The following is a 23,418-nucleotide window of genomic DNA, read 5'->3' as shown; positions in this document are numbered from 1 at the left end:
CAACTTCAGACTTCCATTACACAAAAATTTACCATGTCTTAAACTTCTCCAGAAACTTTCTCTATATAGTCCCTTTAGTTTCCACACATAAAACTATAATTATTTTTAAGATGTTAAAAAATAAAGCCTCTCTGTTCTTTGTGTATATTGAACATAATGTATTGCAAGTATAAAAGCAAAAATCATGTGGGAACTTTATGATAAACAGTTTATCAGTGTAAGAAGTCGAAGTCTGTAATGTTCAAAACCACAGCAAAAAGAATCAAATGGGAACTGTGTATATTCTAATGACAACAGCTATCTTGAATTTTTGTACTATGGCTACACTGGTCCAAATCAAGCTTAGATCATTTTTACTTAAATACTGTATTGCCCCAGACTACTGCATGGTGCACTGCTAACAATTAAATAACAAAATGTATCATGCAGTAAGTAAACTTACTGTTCAAATCTCCTATTCCGAAGGTCCCCATCGTTAATCCTGACAATACAATCATTCTCACAAAAAAGATTTTCTTGTTCAGCTTTTCCACCTTTCTCCAGTCGCTTTACTAGTAGCCCCAGGGTTCTGGAACATTAAGATTACAAATGATTACAGTTCCAAGAGTTTGCAGTATATAACATCATACAGACGGTATTTAATCATAATCATTATAGAAACTGAATTTTAAAACATCTTCACCTGGGCACAGGACACCAACTTTTCAAATAATTTACAAGCATTACCTGAATTATTATCCATTATCCATGAAACAGAGACCCTAGGTGAAACAAGCATGTCATTTAAGAGTATCAATGAGTATGAGGACATCAGATCTATTCTTGAAAAAGGCATAGATATCTGAAGAGTAGAACTTAGCACCAAGAAGTTCCATGCACATCTTTTGTTAATGGTTAACTGAAGTTGAACGAATTCAACTTAAAAACTCAACTTCTGAATTAGCAAAGATTATGACAGCCATTCATTACTGCTCCTGTGCAAGTGAAATGTGGGGTCATCTCACTCATTTATTGTAAGCCTTAACTTTTCTTACAAGACAGCAAAGAGGAAACTAAAAATAAAAACATAAATGTCATTTTTAATTCAGTGTATTATCTTAGATGAATTGGTTCAGTAATAAACAATTACCATTTGATAGCTTCTGTGCAGTGAGTTGACCACCTCTGCCTTAGTGCTTATGTACAGTGTCATCTTGCTGACATTCAGAGAGAGAAAATACAAATAAATATTCAGCCCAAATTATGAAATGGATCCTGAAGAGGGAATTTCTGAAGTATTGGTAGGACTGTCTGAAAAGTCAGTCCTATTTCAATAAATGAACTCTTGTTTTGAGGAAGAATTAAATCTTCAGGATTATTCTTGCACCAACACTGAATTCTGTTTCGTTTGTTCGTTTCTTTGTTTTAAATATCAGCTTTACAGGGTGTATTAGAGGGTCAAATTCACAGCATACAAGGCAGCCCTTAGCTGCATGACAGGAATTGCAAAATTACAATATGCCTTTTAGAACAAAAATTACAATAAACATAGCACTGCAGTTCACAAATACCTCAAAGAAAATAAGTAGTCAGTGATGACTAAATGGACTCCTTATGATTCAAAAATTAGATATGTACTTGAGCACTTCATCAAATGGGTCAGAATAGCAAAATTAACTTTAACTTTGTCTTCCACTTTAAATCCTAAATATCTCAAGATAGCACCAACATATGCCTGCAAGACATTTATTTTACAGAACAGTCATGCTTTCTCTTTACAAGCCAGATGAAGGAGTAAAAGAAACAATTTTTTCAGTATTTCCACTTTGGAAACTTCTAGAGACATTAAGGCATGATGCTGAAAGAATCTGTACATGTAAACAGACTCTGAGAAAAACAACATAAATCATTTTGACAACACAAATCATCAAACTAAGCCTGAATTAGACAATAACATTTAACTGATACTATTCTGTCTTCAACTGATACCGTGTATTTTACAAAAATCCAGCATACTGCAAGCCTAATCTTCAGCCTCCAGAGGTCCCATAAGTGGCAAACCTTCAACACCCTCATTTGGTTCCCAATGGACCGCTTGGATGCAGCCACTGATGCCGACTGTGATAGGGATCGACTTTAGCTCAGCTGTAACAATTAGCAATCTGTTTCTTTGCAGTAACAGTGGCAAACACAATGACCAGAAACATTCCATCAAGTTGAAGTATCATTCCTATAGAATCCAAGCATTTCAGAAAATATTTGGAAAACAAAACAGGTACTGGTGTGTATCTAGTCCTATCCTTCCCCATTCCACTTTGATACGCTCTGGGTTTGGAAAATTCCACTTTTTGTAGATTCCTTTCAACAACCCCACATCTCCCTTAAAAAATAGCATTTTTCCAAAGTCAAAACCTAGCTAGTAGTCACCTACATAGGGAAACACTTTATTTTTAGGATATGATCTGGGAAGTACTGTTGAGATGGTTTTAGGTGGTTTACTGTTTGCCATTCCCACAAATAGTTTGTAACAGTTTGCATGAAATAAAAAATCTTAGAACCCATAACAACCGAACATTAGCTTAATGATCATGTTCTGCTGTAATAATTGTGCTAACATTTGTTATTTGTTGAGAAATTGTCACAGGAAGTGAAACACAGAAGAAAATTTTAAAATAGTTGTTCTTTTTTACTTCCATTCACTGCTATAAGCCTTGAGTACAATCTCAGGCTTTTTTTTTTTTTTGACAACAAAAATTCTAGAAAACAAAACTTAAAGCATTATGTTTTTAGTTTCAGAAAGAATTAACATAATATTTACGAATGTCAACGATAAAAGTATGTCCATTTCTCTAAGAAAAAGACAAATATATGTATGACTTAACAACATTCATTTTATCAGAATTACAGCTTTGATACATTTAAAATGGATGTTTAGAATAGAAATTTGCTACGTTTTCACATGTAAACTGTTGAATTTCTCTGGGTAGACAATGTGGGTAGAGCCCACAATGTGAAGTTATTGAAAGTTATCTCTAAAAGGGAAAGAGCAATTAAAAATCAGAAGTGAAAAGATTATACTTGAGAGAAAAGCACCACAATATTTGAAGGAGGAGAGGCAAGGACAGCGTCTGCTCTTCCTTTCCTCTTACTTCATACCCAACGGCAGTTCCATGTGGGTGTGCCCACTATAATGCCCACAGAATTCATAATTTGGAAGTGTACATAATGGTTACATGACAGCATACATAGTAACTGCAAAAGACCTTTTGTTTGTATAGCTGTAGATCAGAAATCTCAAGATATTATCATAGTAGATATAAAACATTTTACATAAACTACAATACTCAAAGTTAACATTGTGGCAATTATTCACTATGTAAAATACTATGATTACTTCATTGCAACATCTGCACATACTTACGAATACAAGGCAATTGGCCTATTAATGGCTTTTGCATAGCATTTTTCTAGAAATATAACTTTCTACTAATTTGCATCTTGAAGTAATATTAATAAATTATTAATGCAAGACATCTTTATGCATGGTTTCTCATTTCTTAAATTTAATTCACCTACCTACATCTTTGAACCTAGTAGAAATCATACTAATCTTTAACCAGTGGTAACGTAACACATAAGTGAGCTACCAGTCAAAATTGCAAATAATCTCATTAAACAAAGGCTATGAATTCTCTTAATGCAAGATTGCACATCTCAGACACAACATATGGTGTTCATGAGGAATTTTCTTTCTAACAGATGTTAGAGCTAGCCTAACTGAGGACACTAAGAACAGATTCAAGGCTGGATGAAGGCCTGCCTCAAATCTTAAACCAGGATCTTCACAATGCCCAAATTCTGATTTATTTATTTTTAAAGAGACATATGGAAAAAAGTTCCTTTTAGACATCGTTCTGTAAATGATCTCTTGAACTTGGCTTAGGTGAGTAAATTGTCCTAGAACTTGCAGAAATGTACATACCTGAAAATTTTAGTAACAAAGTTTTGTGCACTATTTCTTCAGCATATGATTGTCAGATGTTGGAATTTTACTCTCAAAAAGGCATTACTGGAACTCACGTTTGCTATTGCAGTGAGCGCAGATAAATGGCATGGATCTGATACAGTAAACAAAACTAATTGGATTTTTTCCTTGCCACGTGGTACCAGCACTAACTCCAATAAGTTGAGAGGCAGCTCTGCTATAGTTTCAGTACTACCTTTGCTATATCAGGAAAGCTACAAATTTTGAAAGGCTGCAAATAAATCTAGTCTAAAATACCAAAACCAATACTGATATATATAAATATATGTGTGTTTGAACACAACAATGTAGCACACAAATATATGGATGCATTTGTATTTGCTTAATCTTTTCAGTTCAAGTCAGTAAATACGTTCTGCAACATAAGTTGTGGAGCTAAATGTATGAACTTCTGCACTCTGCAAACACATAGCAAAGCTGCAACCCTACAGGAACAACAATTCTAACTGGAAATTTGGTAGTTGTGCTGTTTTATGCTAGCATTAACTGATATGGGGATAGAGCGGAACCAGTACTGAAGTACACAGATCTATCTTAGTATTTGTTTTAAATACATAATTGGGAATGTAAACAGCTTAGATTATATTAGCATTTGCACCACTGTATTTCCACAAGGTTCATTACTCTAATTATACAATTAAAATAAACTCAGCTACATGAGTTAACATTTCAGTTCTAAATACAAATTACAACCAGTGATAAAACTGAGAAATAAGTGGCAAGTGTTTTATTGACATCTAAATTGCCTGAGTTTTTCTGAGTAGTTCTTTGAAATTGTGAACTCCCCACATGCCACCCAGCTGTATGGAAATGATGATAATTTGTCATAATAAAAACTGACAGTGTAAATACATGAGAGTAATAAAAATATGATCTTGAACATCCAGAAAACGATTCAGCCATCGATGCCCATTGCACATACACGCTGAAGTTATTTACCTATTACCTACAAACTAACTAATATAATCAAATCAGACAGAACAGAAAATAACCAATTTAGATGTCTATGTAAAGTCACTAGCATGAAAAGGCAAAAACTCGATTAAGGGACAAAAATAATGATTGGTTTAAAAGCAGATGCGTAGCAGCTTCCCACAAACCAGGCAACGCTGAGAGAGCTCTGAGGTACGGGAACAACAACGGTGTTGTGACGGTGCCAATTTCCCGAGAGCAGAGGGTCTGAGTCGGCAAATCAGCTTGTTTGTTCAAGATAAATTATAATGGCTGCTCAATGCTAAATTGCACATAAACTTCTTTGTACAACATTTACGTCACCGAGCGACAGCAGGGCGCTCGAATAACTTTATCAGCTTTCATGCCTGAACTCCGGAATCAATTTCCAATCTTTGGCAACCACTCCTCAACATCTCAGCTTGAATACTACTTCAAATTAAGTTTATGTAACTTTTAAAAGGATGAGATCAGACAAAGAAAGCCTTGAATTCAGCTAAAAGAGTGAGGGAATTTACATTTACTCCACAGGAATCTTTTCCCAATGGCTACTTTTGAAACTTAAAAGGCTGGAAATGCAGAAGAAGAAGTTAACACATACTTAATAGATGATCAAATACAATAGGATTGTTAGAAAGACACCTTGAAGGTGGCATGAAGGGATCTCAGTGTACACAATAGCCAATTAGATGTGACTTGAATTTTGTGTTTTGAGAAGAAGAACCAAAGTTTTACAGAGAAATACAAACTCATTCAAGAAATGGCACTTCTACTAAAAGCACGAAAATAAGAGAACTACAGAAGAATGTGTAACAATTTTCTTGTACAGGGATTGTGTATGCATCAATTTTGTAATAGATTTTGTTTTTTACTGTTCAATAAAATTTGTTAACTTTTTTATTTAAACTGAGAAGAAAATTCAGTCTCCTATTTTTCGCATCCTTCTCAGACTTCTTTAATATTCTTAATCCGTGTTTTTAGGTTATACATCCTAAATGTCCTAAGTATTTCTAGCTGCCAGATTTTAGAATTATGGTTTATCTTGGATTCCCTGGCATGTTTTGATAGCAAGGACAACAGGCAAAGCCTCACAGAATCAGTGCTTTGCACCAAAACAACGTCTGGTATTTATTAATGGCAGCGCTTTTCTAGGATTTTCAGGTGAGTATCCAAATCCTTTTCTATTCTGTTTTAATAACATAGACTTTACAGTAGTCTTGGGACTGTGTCTTGGAGCTTTCCCCACTGTTACTCACAGAGATTTCTGATGTTATTCTATATATGCCTTGTGTCAGCTGAACCTCCTTTCAGACAAAAATATGGCAGAAGTTCAGCAACTGTCCAGAGCTTGAGAAGATTTCAAAGATGCCTAAAAGTAGAAAAGGCAATCTAATGATAAGTTATACATATATACATAATTATTATTAAGCTTCCAAAACCTGAGTGCTTTCTCTCTGATCACCTAATTTCTTCTGTAGTTTTGCACAGATTGAGAACTTTCTTTCCCTTTAAGCTCATTCCTCTCATTCTTTTCCTCTCTTTTCTTCTCTTTACCTAAATACTTATGTGTTCACTTTCTATTTTCTCCTTCTTTCTACATTCATTTTCATGCCTTCTATTCTGCTTACCATCTCATTTGTACCATTGGAAAAATGTGCAAGCAGATTTTGTAAACAAAACTTTTATCTCAACAAATTTCAAGCCATAAGGTGATGAATATGTATACCCCTCCTCTCTTTTGACAAGGTGAACAAACTGTTACCTAAAGCATATGATCAAAAGGCCAATAAAGGACAGATGGATTTGTAGAGGTAAAAATAGACAGATAATAAGCAAATGAAAGTACGATCATGTCTGCATAAATCAACAGTGCTTTTCTCAGAGAATAACCAAGAGAGTTTTATTTTTTGTTAAGGAAAAAAACCCTCATTTTGCTAGGGGACATAATCAGTAGCATCTAAACAGATACAGAAGAAGACCTTACAAATTTTGTCGAAGATCAAAAGTCAATACAGAAGACAGATTTTACTCCAAATCCAAGCCTTCCACAAAAGAGCCATATATTTTCTCTAAATAAAGCAAGCACATACTTTTTAAATATTTGGGGTGCTTACTTTCTTTTTGGTGGGAGAAGGCACCTGCTGACTGCATATGTCAGCATATGAAAGAGGAAAATCAGTATGGTTCTACACTTTTAAAATTTATCATTTTAATAACCACTGCTTATATAAGTAACATTTTCAAAATGCCATGGAAGGAACTGGAAGAAAAGAACTGAAAGTACAGGGTAACTGCAGTTGAACATCAAATAGATAAAAAACATGGTGGGCAAATGGAGTAGGTTTTACGCTAAGCCACACAATCTATACGATATTTTTTTCTTGGACAACGCTTGAAGTCTTTATTGACTTTAGTTTTGTATACCTATGTTTTTATTGAGCAGATCCCTTGCTCAAATAATTTTTCTCAGTGTAGCAGTGCTTTGCAGCCAGGGAAGGGACAGCCGTGTGCTGGAGTGAGAAATAAGAGGGCAGAAGAGCATTGGTCTTCCTCCAAATCTACAATTACACGGAAAGCATGGGAAAAGTGCTTTGTAAACAGTGAGGTCCTTTCCATCTCTGGCTAATCCCCCACTCTCTGAAGCCATGGACAAGCATCTCTTCCCACCAGCTTTTTCAGCTCAGAGTAAACACAGCTCTCTAGAGCAGCAGATACCCCTGCCCCAAATGACGGAGGAAGAAGGAGACAGCTGCTGGGAGAAAGAAACAGTCAAGGTAGGTCAGAGCACTGCTGATGCTGCAACAAAATAAAATTCGCTTCCATCAGTGACAAATATTTTTTTTCAACACACATAAAAGCTTTGAATCCACCGCTAATTACTATGACAGTAAAGCTATTTTTCTCAGACTATGCTAGTGTTTTGATTAAAGACCTAAACGCTAAATCTCTACCAAAGTAAGCATTAGAGGTGCATACGGTTTAGTGTTATAATCCCCTCAATGATTTTTTAAAGTAGACTATTTTCTTTGCACTTTTTAGAAAACCATTCCAGCTTTAGTAATTCCAGCTTCTGAGTCAATCAAAACATGTTAATCTTCTCCAAAACCATAATGTTTAAACTTTTTTTGCTGTGTATTTTTAACTCCAACAGATGGGACAATACCAAATATCAAAAGAATAATGATTATTTTTTCTTCCTCTCTTATCAAGTGCAGATGCAGGAAGCCTCTGGTTTAGACTGCTGATATTTCGGAACATGTGGCTAAAAACAGTCAGTGGGGAAATGCTGCCTAAATATCCACCTGAACTAAAGAGGCAGATTATAATTTGTAAGAGCCAGAAGGGAAACATCCTAATACCTTACTTTTCCATGGGATCACATTACAACCCTGCAATTCTAACTTATTTTAAGCAGAACATTTACATTACAGGATACAGTCGGAGAACTTGCATTTCTTCCTTTCTTAATCAGTGAGGCTTCCTTTTAAGAAACATTCAACATTCCACATAAACTAAATGCACACAATACAAGAATTAACATAACGAAGATAAAACATGGCAAGTTATGATTCAATTAAAATTCTACACGATACGTTACCTTCCACCTCGGGCACTGAAAGGCACTACATGGATTCCCAAAGGCCCACCGTCGTTGGAGACTTCTACGAGCTTTACCATATCACTGTGAGACAACGATGAATGAGGGAATGTGAACATGTACTGTGAATGAACCAAAAAACCCCACACAAACACGCACAGAAAAACAAGAACATTCCAAAAATTATATCATGGTGATGAAAGCATCATTGAATGCTACATACCTGAATAGTAATCTGATGGCATGAAAGGAAATCAATCATTAAAAATAGTTTGATTAATAAAATAAGTGAAAATCAAAGCAACTGATACTTAGTTTGCTGTATCAAAATAAGCATAATCATCATATGGATATTGTTCTATTTCTCCCTTATTATAAATATAAATAAATATTTTGAAACACGTACACAGCTGGAAAGGTAGAGCATAGCCCATAAACCCTGAAGAGGTCTACATACCCCGATGAGAAAATAATGCACAAAGGCCAAGCCTCTCTGTAATTTGGAAGTCACAGATCTGATCAAAAGACACAATCTCAATTCATGACTTATTCCTCTCTCTAGCATTACACACTTCTTCCATGTCTCCTGGCACCGTATGTATATATGTATACAATGCATACGCACATCTTTGAGAAGCTTGTTTCTCTTAAATATACAAATCAAATTTCATCTAGAAATGGAGCAAAGAGCAAGACCAATGCCACGTGATAGCACTAAAAGATTTTCTATTTCCTTCAATAGGCTCTTGATCATACGTGGCACACCACAAAAACTTAATCTGGAATCTGCAAATAACCAGATCACACACTGTCAGGAAGTCAACAAAAATTCTGTAATCTAGTGTGATTTACATTTCTTCCACTTTTTTTTTTCTTCAAATTTTAAGGTAAGTTTTATGCTTGTTTTATGCCACATTTTGTGTCTGTTTTTAACCTATTTTTTAAATTATGCAATGGAAATTCTCTATATCTCTGTTATCACTGTTTAGACCTACAAAGCACTGAAAGTGTGGGAGAGCTGAGAGACAACAGCCAAAAAAAGTGTTATTCTTCAGCTCTGGACAAGCATTTTAGGATTGATGATATTACAGCACTTGGCAATGTTTCCTATCCCAGTTTATGTATCAGCTAATTTTGTTTTCTTCTTACTGTACAGTAAGGCTACATTTTTATTAACTTTCATGCAGAGAGACTCATAGGAATCAAGCAATGTCTCCTTCCCCTGAAGGTATTCTAAAAGACATCTATTACTGCTGTTATACCTATGCCACCTATGATCAACTTTCTTTCTGACTTTCCTATTATAGTAAACATACAAACAAGCAAACAAAAACAAAAAAAACTAAAAAAAAAAACCCAAATTCATGTCATCCTGTGATCCTCCCAGAACTGTCATAAGTGGGAGAACAGCCTAAATAAAAATCCAGTTTTCATAGCCAGACTACACTATTTAACTTGTTCTACTGCTTGAGCAAGTACCTTCCATTTTTTCTAATATATTCATTTAAGGCCGATGCATTCATTTTTCTTCTACTGTTTTTTGTTTTTTTTTTTTTTTTCCAAAATTACATTCCAAATTCAAATCTTCAACTCTGTAAAATGGAGAACGAAATGACCCCTTCCTGAGAGATACTGTTTCAACTCTGCTTCTCACAGATCTTCTCATGTTTGCACCAAGTATTTCAAACAAACATACAAAGAAGTATGATATCAAAACAGAAAAGAAAGAGGCCATGTATGTTGCAAGGCCAATGAGTTAATTAAAAGCAACACCAAGAAGTATTAAATTTGACAGAAATTCCATAAATTCTATTTAGCAAGCACTTTTTGAAATTACAGGAGATTCTGTAAATGGAATGGAGTAAACTCAGCAGGTATTGTTTAATAGATGCCACCATTTGACTATGCAACTTCTGTGACCCCACACGCCTTCTCAAGCAGACTGTGAACAGTTCACAGGTAATAAGATTTTCCCCCTTGAAATTCCTGTCTGTTAATTTATTTGTACTACCACTGACCCAATTCCTTCCACCAAGTTTTCAGAGTTCCATCAAATAAGCATCTTCTTTGAGGCAGAAAATCAGCACTTAGCATCAGCACTTAGAAACATTAAGTGTCCAATGTTTATCCTAGACACAAGATTTTTTAAGTTTCTTAAAAACTGCCTTAAAAGGGTGTGTGAAATAAATTGTTTAAAAACAAACCTACACATGACCTAAAAAAGGCTGCCCCACTTTCTTAAGAGCAGGTCCTGAGGTTTTTGCAAGTCAATGTTCAGTCTCAAAACTCATCATCAAAACAATGTGTTCTGCCAGTAACTTACTCCAGGGAAAAATTGGTATTGCTCTCCAAGCCAGTGTCTGCGTGTCCAACAGGCTCAACTCTGCTGTTGTCCTCCTCTGTTCGATCTTCATCCTAGGTATTAAATAGGATAAAATCTCATTAATCTACGTTTAACAGTTTTGTTTATTGTAATAATGACGGTGTCCCATTTTCAAATTATGGCTGTTACCAAAGTTGAAGTGGAAATATGTGCTTCCACAACTGAAAAAAACCCTTTTTATTTGCTGCCTGAAATTTTTGTAAATCATTTTCATCACTGCATGCTTTTTTCTAATAATAGTTAGTTTTATATCTTAACTTTGCTGTATGTATAGAAGCTACAGAAGCTATCACAGGCAGTATCTGTTTGGAAGGCACATGAGCTGGGACAGAAAGACAGCTGACAGCCAGCAGTGTGGGTGCAAACTCCCACAGAGCTCTTTCTGCACTGGTTACTAGGAATTCAGCTAGGCATGAAGCAGCTCACCAAGGTGCTCACAATAGACAAAATTATGGCTCCTGTAGTTTGACAAACTACCAATACATCTTTAAACATTTTTTTATCACAGGACTTTATTCACAGCATGCCACGAATGGCTGACATCAGGGAGTTACACAAGGCTCCAATGATAACAATTTATTTTGTTTTTAATTTGACTTTCCAAAAAGCATATGCATTATTTACCAAACATATTTTAATGTCAAGGTTGGGAATGGTGTACTTTCTAGGGTAATTCAAGGACCACCAGTAATGATGATCTACAACCCTTCTTACACCTAAGTTCCTTGTTAGAAACTTATGGTTTTAATTACTTCTGTGACCAAACCAAACATAATTCATGTGAACATTAGATTCTAGAGTCAGAGCAGAAAAATAATACATGATAGGTTATGAGTTCAGTAAACAGAGTCAGAAAATATATTAAATTATTGAAGAGATATTAAAGAAAGGCCTCTGCTTGGTTACACTTGGACATTACACTTGGTAATGTCCAACTGACATTTCCACTGAGAGCCTGGAAAAGCAGGAGGCTGGATGCATCAGGCTTCCATGAGTTGTAGCTACGCCTGTGTGCATCCCGGAGAGCAGCGCACTGCGTGAAGCTGAGCTACTTGAAGACTGATGATCCTGTGTTGTGAGAGGCTTTAATGTGCACTTCTTTGTCATCCATCTCTGCTAAGTACTAGGCAAATAATACATTTCAAAGGTTAACCAGCATCTTGAACCTACCTAGAACTGCATTATGAACGCAAACAACAACTCAAAATAAAATATATTCCATACAGTAAAAGTTGCTTATAAACCCACTGTAAATGATAACCTGTACATTAAGAAATATGTCAATTATGCTTACATTCTGTTCAGTAGCTTCAGGTGAAGCTCTGTATGTACAACCAAGTACAAGGAACAAAGACTAAAAATAAATAAATATTCATATATCCATTTCAATTATAAGGTTAAATGCAGCTTGCAAAAAATACATAGCAAGGAAATCAGAACATTGCAGTTGTTTCCCCTTAAAAAGAGGTGTTACACTCTGTTTCATAGTTCCTTGTCATGGGTTTCTCATTTCTAAGTGAGCGACACAGGTGATTACAGAGACCTACTTAAGTATTTATATTGCACTGGAACTATAATCTGTAAGTTTAAAGTCAGAGTTACTGAAAAAATGCAATTCTGAATTGCAGATGTACTAAGAGGTCATCCCAAATGCTATTTTGTTACTGCAGCATTTGGGACAATTTTCCATGCTGGCTTTCAAGCAAACACACAAAAAGGACACATTAAGAAAAGACTGAAATAGCCTCCTACCTATTAGTAGATATACCTCCACTAACAACAACAAAAAGTCTGTCTTTATGTTGCATTATTTTGGCAAACATGTCTATGTGCTTACAAGAGAAGCATCATTCATCTAGCTCTCCTTGGATCCTATGCATTCACAACCTTCAGTCCCCTCTATGTGTCTGTAAACAAACTTCCCCTTGCCCTATACAGTTTTCAAGGCTTATTTGGACTTCCCCTTGGCAGACTGACTGTAGAAGTCCTCCTGGATTATGCTCCCTGTGCACAACAGTAGCTAAATCCTTGTGGAAATCTTTCTTCCTAGCTTTCTGTCCTTGCTCTCACCCCCAGAAGCTCCCCATGTCAGCTCACACCCAAGCCTCTCCACTTGCTGCATGTCCCATTTTCCTTCCACCAGTCCCACCTTGTACAGCAGAGGCTCCTTCTGCCACCCTCCTGCCCAACCTCAAGTGCAGCCACAGCCAGCTCACCTGCCCACTGCCCAACCCTAACTTTCAACTTAGGACGTGACACATCCAAAACTGCTAACCAAAAGCTAAGTAAAACATACTCTATCTGGCAAAACCAGATTTAGCTTTGTGTCTTTCTTATTGATAAATATAAACACAGTCAGTTTTGGACCAGACTTGCTGCCATTTATCCAAGCAATTACAAAAAAGCGGCTCCCATACGCCTGCGTCTGGCTCTTCCCGGACAGCAGGCAGATCTGTATCAACAGCGTGTCTGTGCCCGAAAATAGGTGCTTAGAGGAAGAATCACAACCCTAACTACAGCACTTCCATAATCAACAGATGTACAATATATCTTTTTAAAAATCTTTACTATTACAGTAATCAAGCACTCTTTTTTGCTGAAAATAACACAGATTTTGATTTATGCTGAAGTGAATGGAGAGAAAAATTGGACACCTACAGAGAGATTTGACTTAAAATTTTGATTTACTATGGAAAGTAACTAGCTGTGAAAATCTCTGCATCTAGCAATTATTTCTTTATTTGGAAAGTAGTTTTCTTCTGAAAGGCAAATTCCACCTGTACACACTGTTGGGAGGAAAGCCAAGAAGAGCACACTTAGAAGAGCAAGACAGCTTCTGAGAGCCTACATGGATAATACTGAGACCTAACTTCCAGAAATAACTGATTTGATCAAACTCCAAACTCATAAGGTTTCTTTGGTCTCTATAAATCACCAATAGGCGTTATACTAAAAGACAAAGCTTCTCATGGATGTAACATACACTACAGACTTCCAAATCGAACAGAAGTAGTTAGTAGTCATATCATTTTTACAGCATGGAGGAAAATTTAAAGAACTTCTTCCAGTGTACTTAAACAAACCCAATGTGTTCAGTACAAACCTCCACTGATTCCCTTTTTCTGTTAACCAGGGTCCCCCACACAGATCTTCTCCCCAGAGTGTCACTGGGCCACCAGCCGCAGCTGTAGCTCCACATAAAGCACATAAGCCACCTGTCACGTACTTAGATTACTAAATCAGATGTTACACAATACAACGGCCGCCTTGAAAAAATGACATAAAAAAAGAAAACAGGTCTTAACATTTGTTTTAGGTACATTAAGAGAACCGGAGGCTCAAAAAATTGTTCCTGCTTTTAGATGGATCTGTTTAAAACTCCTGTGTCTTAGAACAGCCAACTTTGTGAAGAGGTACACAGCAGCATTAGTGATCTACAAGCTGTAATAGAATCAACTACTCAAACGCTGAGGAAAAAATATTCACAACTCAACATGGATTATGAGTGTTAACAGTTCTACATATTAAAAGGTGCATTTCGCTGTTCACCTGCACAGCTTTCAAGAAATCACAGAATACACAGGAAAAGCTGCCTTTTTAAATATTTTTGAAGATTTCTCAATCACTCCTTATGATTGCAAAATCCTCACAGCCATTTTTGCCATTGAACCTTGCTCAGTATAGATGCACTCAGATTATTTGATTACATTTTCTTGGATAATTTCTCCTTCAGGATCTTCATCTCATTCACACAGGAGACAGTCATGACCACTGGCTGCAGATTGAAGATTGCCTTCTGCATAACTTCCAAAGTTTGAAACCAGCCTTACCTTCCTATTCTTTCAGGACAGTTTATCTTTCATTAGCAAAATATCAGCTCCTACACCTGATTAAAATGCAGTCGCTACTAAGTCTCTGCTTTATTTTCAAACATGAACTTTTCCACACATCTGTGCTGCTCCACAAATTTCTGATGAGCTCTACAAAAACATAAGCAGAACTATTTCATTTTCCTTCTTCACATTCCTTCCTGAAGCTTTTCTTTCTACAATTACCTACAGAAAACACAATAGCAGCTATGAAGGCTGAGCAAAGTGTGCTCTTTGCTCACATTCCTCCACGCTTCATTGGTGCGTGCTTCATCTCCAGGTGCCTGGCCAGAGCAGTGATTGCCATCTACTTCAGCCAGGCACAATTGGAAATGGGTTCTGAGGCACACAGGGGTTATGCATGCATCTCTCTTTGAATGCTGAAATCTCAAATTTGGTAACAGTATCTCCATTATATCAGTAATTGATAATAGGGAGAGAAGATGGTTTTTATTTTCCCCCAGTTCAGAGAGAAATAACAATTATTTTGTTACTGTTCAGAAAGTAATTTGATATTTTTAATGATAATGGTTATATGAAATAGAACAACTGTGTTTTCAAATGATTTGGATGTTCTTGCTTTTGGGAAAATGTGGGCTCTGGGCAGCCTCTCTGGCCTGTGTATCAAGGGCTTTAACATGTCCAGTAAAAAGAGAAAGTCTGGCCAATTTAGCTGTAAACTTCAATAAATCTGTTCCCATTGCACACGAAACATTATTTTTTTTCCCCATCCTCTGAAATTGTTAATAGCTCAAGGGATATAGCCTCAACTAGGAAGCCTGACATGGGTACACAAGAGTTATATGAAGTAACAGTCTTTTAAAACACAATTAAACCCATTTTGTATTTTTAGTAGTCCGCAGAGTAATTGCAGCAAAGTACGTTCGTGTGAGTTGGTTGTTCTCATTATACAACACTTTCAACATTTTTGCTAACTTTTGCAACAGAAAGAAGGGTCTGAAATGGCAAGGTATTGCCAGCGTTATGATAAACAGGCAGAGCTGCCAGCGTGAGCAGCATACAATGAATTCGTCTGACATGCACACCTCTACAAAGAGAAGCCTTTCACTATATCGCCTCTGTGTTGGAGTAATCAAGCTTGTTTCTTTTCCAGCATTTACATTTTAAGTCTTAGTGCAGAGAATTGAAGTACTATGGATAATGAACAGAAAGGAACAGCATATAACTTTCAACAGATACTTCAGATTCTGAAGTAGAGAAGAACACATTATCAATAAAGAGAAGCTCCTGAAAGACTGCTCACCAGTATTTTTTCCCAGCTGGGATACAACAAAAACAAGGCTTATGTTATTAAAATATGCCCTTCCCTTCATGTTTCCCCTTTTATTCTCTTGCTCTTCTTTGTAATGATTATGGAAGAAGAGAACACATTTGCTATTAGTCTCCTGGCTGCCGCATTTTATAAATGTTTGTTTGGTCCTTGCAACATAACACAGGTTCTCTCCGTATGATCAGGCTTGATAGGCAACAGCTCCTAAGGGACCTATTTCCTGAGTCTTAACTAGCACAAATATACCAGTATCAGGCTTTTGGGCTAATGTTCTCACTTCTTGATTAACTGGCCAAATCTCAAGAGAAGGGCAATTTTCAGTCGAATCTGAAGAATAGTTACGAAGATCACATGGGGAAAAAACAAATGTTATTGAATAAAAAACTACGATTTCTCCCTCTTGCTCACAAACATATACCTGCACAAATAATTAGGTAAGAGCTTTATGTAATCCACATAGGTTCTATACTAGGTGCGCTGCTATTATCAGCAATTAAATAATCATCCATTTAAACAAACAAGCAAACAAAAAACAACAGAAGCAGCTGATTTTTTTAATTTCTTTTTTGTGGGGCTATTATTCTGCTGCTCAGTCACTCCTAGGTTGGTCACGTACTTGTGCAGCAGAGTCACCCCACAATTGGAAATGGCAATATTCATATAGCTTCTATATGCTTCACTAATCCAAAATGAAATTTGCCTTGCTCAGTCAAATCAATGAACAGATATCATACAAGCATAAAGGAGCACAGAATGGAAGGGATTTCCTTGGTCTCCTGATAAATATCAAATTCATCCCCTGCTATCACAGGCAATCATCTCTTATTTCCCATTTAATAAACGGATCAAGCTGAGCCTTAAAACTGGCTGGCTTCATAAAGGCACCATTTCTATTGTGAACTGCCTTGGAAGGGAATGTTTTTACAGATTTAAATAATGTATTTTACTTATTTTTGTCCTCAAAAAAACCAACCAAACAAACAAACAAAAAAACACAAAAAAACCACCCACCACCAAAACACCAGATTTCCTGTGAAAAAAAAAAAAGAAATTTCTTTGATACAACCTTCCTTTGACAAACCTATACAATACTTCATTCAGTTTTCACTATCTACCATTTCCTTTCATACTTAATGACTTGTCTTAAAGCATACACTTAAAGCCTTGCAATAACTAACAAAAACTGGACAAACCCTGCAGTATCTCAATTATTTTGTAATATGTATTAGTTTAGAGGTTTACTGGAGTCCATGGTCCTCTGGGGCTCAGCAATCTGTGCAGTGTCACTGAATCACATTCATCTATTCTGTAACAATTACACAGCACGCATCTCTATCACACAGCTAGCAACGCTAACTACAGGAGCACAACATAAATGATGCTTGGTCATTTAAAGCAGCTTTCACTAAAAAGGCTTTTTAGTGGATTACACTGCAGTTGTCTGTTAATTCTTTTTACAGGAGGCACTACAGAAGTATGAGAGCCCTCAAAGTGCTGTAGTGGGTTAGACAAAAGCTCTTCCCATCAAAGGATTTAACTTGAGACATATTGCTGGTTCTGCTTCTTCACAGTAATGAAAATCTTGGACAAAGCGTGTGTTATGGAGGTTTGTCCTTACTGTTGCTCTTAATTAAAATTTTTAAATATCATTTTGAAAGGAACTGAAAATTTGCAGTAAAAATTTTACTATGATGAAGCATTTCCAAAATCCTCCCATGCTCCTCGATAAAAAGATTATGAACAGAATAAAAAGATTATGAACAGAAAGGAGCACCAGCCTACAAACAGACACATCCTCCCCACCTCCAGTTGTGCGGCACACGGTCCAGGTTTCCCTCCAACCCTCATCCTATCTGCTGCTGCTGCTCCTCCTCTAATGGAAGGGGTTTTAACGTGACCTTACAGTGGTAGCTTGCCAACAAACAGTAAGAAAGAAAGAAAACAGTAAGAAAGCATTAAAACTCTGTTGTTGTTGTTGTCGTTACTGATGAAACATGTTTGTGTGAATTAATGTCGCCCAACGGTCAGTGCCTCCTAGCAGAGAAAAACAAGGCAAAATAAAAGGTTTTGTGAATACATGAGTAACTCAGCAAAGCTGTACAGGGGAAAGGGAAGAAAATGGAATCTGACAGAGAGTGAAAAACAGTAATGTCTAAAGCATTGCTACTTCTCAATGATAAACCATAAGAGAGAGATTGAGGTTAGATGTTAGGAGGAAATTCTTTACTCAGAGGGTGGTGAGGCCCTGGCATTGCTATCCAGAGAAGCTATGGGTGTCCCATCCCTGCAGGTGTTCACAGACAGGTTGAATGCGGCCCTGGGCAGCGGTGGTCTTGTGATAGGTCCCTGCCCATGGCAAGAGGAAACCAGATGGTCTTTAAGGTCCCTTTCAACCCAAACCATTCCAACATTGCTCAGTGTGCAATGTAATCATAATTCATAGCCTCTATTCACTTTTCGGGTGAAAACTACATCAGTATTCCCCTCGCTAAGCAGAATCTCACTCCACAACATTTCATGTCTCTGAGACAGCTGACAGTGCAAAGTGCTTGGCAGAACAAGGAGTTGTACAGTAATCTGATAGCAATTAAAAAGAAAAAGGTAGCAATTATCAAGTGGGTATGGAAGATATGTAGCTCTTTCCACCAAATCTTATGTAAGGGACTTTTCTAGAAAGACTAGTGTTACACATTGAGCTATTCTGGAATAGCTTTTCTCCCACAAATAATATGTACTAGCATAATTGTCAAAGCATTAGAAAATATTTTATATAATATTTTAAAATATATTATATTTAGAAAATATAATGTAATACAAAAATTTTTGAAATTTCTGTTCACTTACAGATGAGTAACACATACCCAAATTTAACCCAATAACAGTTTGGATAAGATTTTGCATAAGACATTTCTAAAAACAATTGTATTAAAATAGATCTTAAATGTCTCCCAGTAGCTTAGGATGTTGGGCCACAAAATGCCTGATCCTGCTGGGAGATACCAGATGAGCTTCGCCTTTTTCTGATCACCAGGTAACAATTGTAGTCCATATCCTGTATATATTTTTTTTCATTTTCTCATATGCAAACCATCTGAAGGACTAAAATTCTTGGAGACTATTCACTTATAGAGACGCCAATGAACAGACAGGTTGAAATACGGAGCCCAGGTTGAGGATGACCCGGCAGCCCATTTCAGTGCCAATAGTGCCGCCTATTGGCGAGCCCACTATAATGAGGTATTGAAAAGCACTGTGATGACAGGAAGTTCAAACCGAAAGGTTACACGTAAACAGAAAGTACCATTCCTATGGTAAATGTTTGGAATATGTTAAGCATGGAAAGCCACGCTTTCAATATTAACTAAATTTAACTAAATAGTTTAACTAAATTTCAATATTAACTAAAGCATCTAAAATGCTTTCTGAAGATTTCATCAATAACGAATTATAGATGTTTCTCTGTATTACAAAGAAAAGTATTCATCTTATAGATCCATGTATGGTTTTATCACATTACCTCAGAATGACTGCTGCCCCAAAAATAAAGTGGTTTCATTCTGTGGATCTGTTGCAGTTTTTTATCTGCTTTCTGTTTTTTTCTCAGAATTCAAAAGTTTCACAAAGTCTCTGTTCTTTGTTTGTTTTAAATAAGGCTTATCTGCAGACTATTTCCACTTTCAAACCTCTGAAATTTTATACTCTTTTTATATGATTCATAGTCTGACATAGAGACCACCAAGATCTGTCAGTGTAAAACAAATATTAGGGTTCATATTAAATACAGAATCAAAGTCATACTTTGATGTCTAAGTCATGGGAAATATTTTTAATGGAAATGGTTATCACCATTATTTGAAACAAGGCTACAATTATAGGTCATTGTATAATTAAATTCCCCTGGAAAGTTTATCCCAAAGGCCAGGCTTGGTTTGTGTAGGCTCTTTTATCACTTACCTTGAATAACAGGGCGATTACCTCATGACATCCCCCATGGTGAGCTAAGATGAATGTGGCATTTGTCATGTAAGAATCCCTCTTCCGACTGGCACTGCATACCATTTGTTTCACCTTTCCTCATGTTAACTGTTACATACATACATACATATCCTCAAACACCACCACCCCCACTGATTAACTCAAATAATACCTACATATACAGTAAAGAAATTGCCCTTCCCCTGCCAGAAGATGCTTTATTTGAATTTTTTGTGACAAGAGTGATTACTTCTGCAACAGAAAGTATAGTTTTCTTTAAAAACCTGAATTCTTCCACCCCCACAATTCTAGGTAAAAGAGACCTAGGATTTTGTGAACAACAAACAACAGCTAGCATTCATTTCATATGGAAAGTTGGCATTTCTAGAAAGAAAAAAATATTATAATATACCTCTAATGTGGTGAGTTACTATGGCACCCAGAAAACAAATACACAGATTTGTTGGCTTCTAAATGTATATGTATATTTGGAATGCCACAACAGCAAGGACAGTACTACTCTCTTAAAGTAAGAAGAAATAAGGTACCCTGCATGGGTATGACTACAGAGTGTTTATTTTTGTCTGTTGAGTAGTCTGTAGTAGGTCAGGTTGGGCAAGTCCATTAGCCCTCCTATAAATAGAACCTCCCTGAGTTCACCTGCTTGTAACCAATGTTGAACAACAAAATTTAAAATAATTTTTCCTTTAATCTGATAAGACAGCTTTTCTGTATGTAGGTTTAAAAAAATATATAAAATATAAAAGGAAGTCATTAAGTTCTGTGTGATTTTTAATAGCCAAAGAAATGACAATGGATAGATGAAATTGGGACACACAATTTTTCCCCTGAAGAAAACCAAATGTACATGCCTCCACCTATAAGTTTAGAGATCTGAAAGACTTCAGCAGAGATGTATTATAGATGAGTCACATAGTTTCCCCTTGATATCGAGACAAAGGAAAGGAGAAAATTCTGCATAAATCACATTTTTCCTGTAATATTCCTGAATATATTACTATTCACCTCACCTTTTCAAAGACCGTGATTTTCATCCTTCTGAGGATTTTTTCTTTTTCTTTTTTTTTTATGACACAAAAAGCATTTCTTATTTAGCAACTTGAATTTGTCATTAGGCAATTTTCAACCAGGTCTCATAGCTCTTTTATCCTTATTCTTTTTTTTTTTTTTCTTTTTTAATCTGAAATAGTCCCTTGTTGCTTGATTTGCAGATCTGTATCAGCATGCAAGGATTTCACTAGCTTCAGCTAAGAACAGAACAGTTCGATCCCCTTGAGTACTGAGCATCGAGTCAATTTAGAAGCAAGCTGAAAGTATAGCACTCTGTTCTCTGTCACACAAAACATCGTTTTACTCAAATGGGCATTTTAATAACAAAATTCAATTCTGGATATTTTTCTCAGCATGGCACAGAACTGTTAAGAGATGACATCAGGCTGTTTATTAAAGACCTTGCTTCTTAAAAAGGCTATTAAATACAACAGATTTACCAAGAAGGTAAAAGTCCCAGCATCATTAGAGTTTAAAGTTGGCATGTATTCTTTAACTCTGAATTACATCTCATTTAAGAAACTAAACTTTCAAAGGTTCTGTTTTTGTGTTAATAAAAATCACCAAGTTAACTTGGCCCAGAGAGCTGGAAAAACAGTTATACTTTTTTATCATCTTGCTTGAAGGAAAGTACATTTATAGTGATTTATCTTTGGTTCTCATTGCTAGGATTTGCTAACATTTTGATTTAAACTCTCCTTGTTGGATTGAAAAAACACCTATGCACTTGCAAAACACAGCACGTAGATGGATGAGCACCTATCAGTTAAGGGATAAGTGTCTTGCATGACTTAAAGTTGTCTCCTCCACTAAAGGACAAGGAGGTGGGCTCATGGCACTGGATGGCTTCAGCAGCATGGGGCACTGGGGCTGGCTGCAGGAGCATGAGGCACCCAGTTCTGCTCTCTTGCCCTCTCAGCTGCTGTGCAAAATGTTAGTCATGAGACTTTACTATTTTGGAGTTCCACCTTTTATTTCTCTTTTCCAGAGCAGCATAGCAACAAGTCACATTTCGCATTTCACCCCATACTTCAAAGAGAAAACTCAACTTAAATTGCTTGAGTTGGATTCTGTGTTGCACTGTAGCATTCGGTCTTTTGCACAACATAGATTTTACCTGAGGCATCAAACAAATCCACTATTTTAATAACAGAAAATACTATAGCATTTTTCACTGTTCTTTGCTCAATTTGTTTTGCTGAAGTCAACATGAGAAACAATTTCAAACTTTTCAGTAAATGCTTCATTTACGAATGCTCTGTTTCAAGTGCCTACAGGGTTACAATCTGGTCTATGACAATTTTATTAATTTTTTAATCAAAAGCATTAAATCAAATTTAAAATAAATAGTATTCAGTACTTCTGAGGTGCCTTCCAGCACAGAATGGCAAAAATGCTTCATGGCAATAATGACTTTAGTTTCATTGCACCCTCAGGGTGAAAACTAAAAGTTATTCTCCAATTTTTTTCTTCTTTAGAGGAAACTGAGGCAGGGAAGATTCCTTTCTGCTTTTTTGAGACTCATCTCTAGCCTCAGATGCTTTCTGTTTGGGATCATCCCTTTGAGGTAGCCAGAGCCTTACTTTCAGAAAAATATAAAGTAGTCACACACATAACCGCAGGCAACCAAAAAGGGCAGAAGCTGAAAAGGTGCTTTGAAAGTAAAATAGCCCCAAGCAAATTTCTGGAAAGAACAAAAAAATTCTATACTCTTCTGACAGACGGTGAAGTCAGTGACAGCTCAGAAGAGCACTTAGCTGGCAGTAAAGGAGAGATACTGGGAACAGCATCATTGTGGTCCCAAACCCACATCGGCATACAGATCATTGTCATGCCAAGTGTTACATAACACGTGATGAAGATGGAGACGCAATCTTTCCAGGCAATGGTATTTCCACTGTGCTGTCCATAACACCTTCTCAGCCAGTACCAAATTAAGCTGCAAGGTCAATGCACACCACGGATGTTGATGTGAGAGGAAGTCTCACTTCTTCCCCTCCTAGATAGCCATCCTCACCCCTAGGTCCCTCTGTCCACCTTCCCCTTTCTGCTTATTCAAGCACTACTGTCACTATACAAAGGTTATAAATTCATATTAAGTATAAACTATTACAATTGGTTGTTTCTCAGGCTGACCCAGTTCAGTCCAACTGAAGGTCTCATAAAAGGTTACAGAAGCATGAGAGAGGGAGCCAAGCACGGTCACGCCTGCTTCTCTTCTCAGCAGGGACTTAAATCCTCTCTAGAAGTGGCTTC

General features: G+C 36.5%; 1 protein-coding gene across 16 annotated transcripts in view; it reads right to left on the bottom strand.

The window, feature by feature from the left end:
• The window catches only part of PARD3 (par-3 family cell polarity regulator), a 426,281-nt gene that overhangs the window by 206,433 nt on the left and 196,430 nt on the right, over nt 1–23,418 (bottom strand). For all 16 annotated transcript variants that reach the window (XM_048952157.1, XM_048952158.1, XM_048952142.1 and 13 more), the window contains 3 exons: nt 10,897–10,988; nt 8,574–8,657; nt 443–568 (listed from right to left, as the gene is read on the bottom strand). In XM_048952157.1, coding sequence (XP_048808114.1) covers nt 443–568; nt 8,574–8,657; nt 10,897–10,988 — 302 coding nt within the window. The remainder of the gene's footprint in view (nt 1–442; nt 569–8,573; nt 8,658–10,896; nt 10,989–23,418) is intronic.

This window comes from Lagopus muta, chromosome 7 (assembly GCF_023343835.1).
Source record: "Lagopus muta isolate bLagMut1 chromosome 7, bLagMut1 primary, whole genome shotgun sequence".
Classification (NCBI taxonomy): domain Eukaryota; kingdom Metazoa; phylum Chordata; class Aves; order Galliformes; family Phasianidae; genus Lagopus; species Lagopus muta.
The sequence above is the reverse complement of the archived record's forward strand: the minus strand, read 5'-3'. Positions and strand labels throughout refer to the sequence as shown.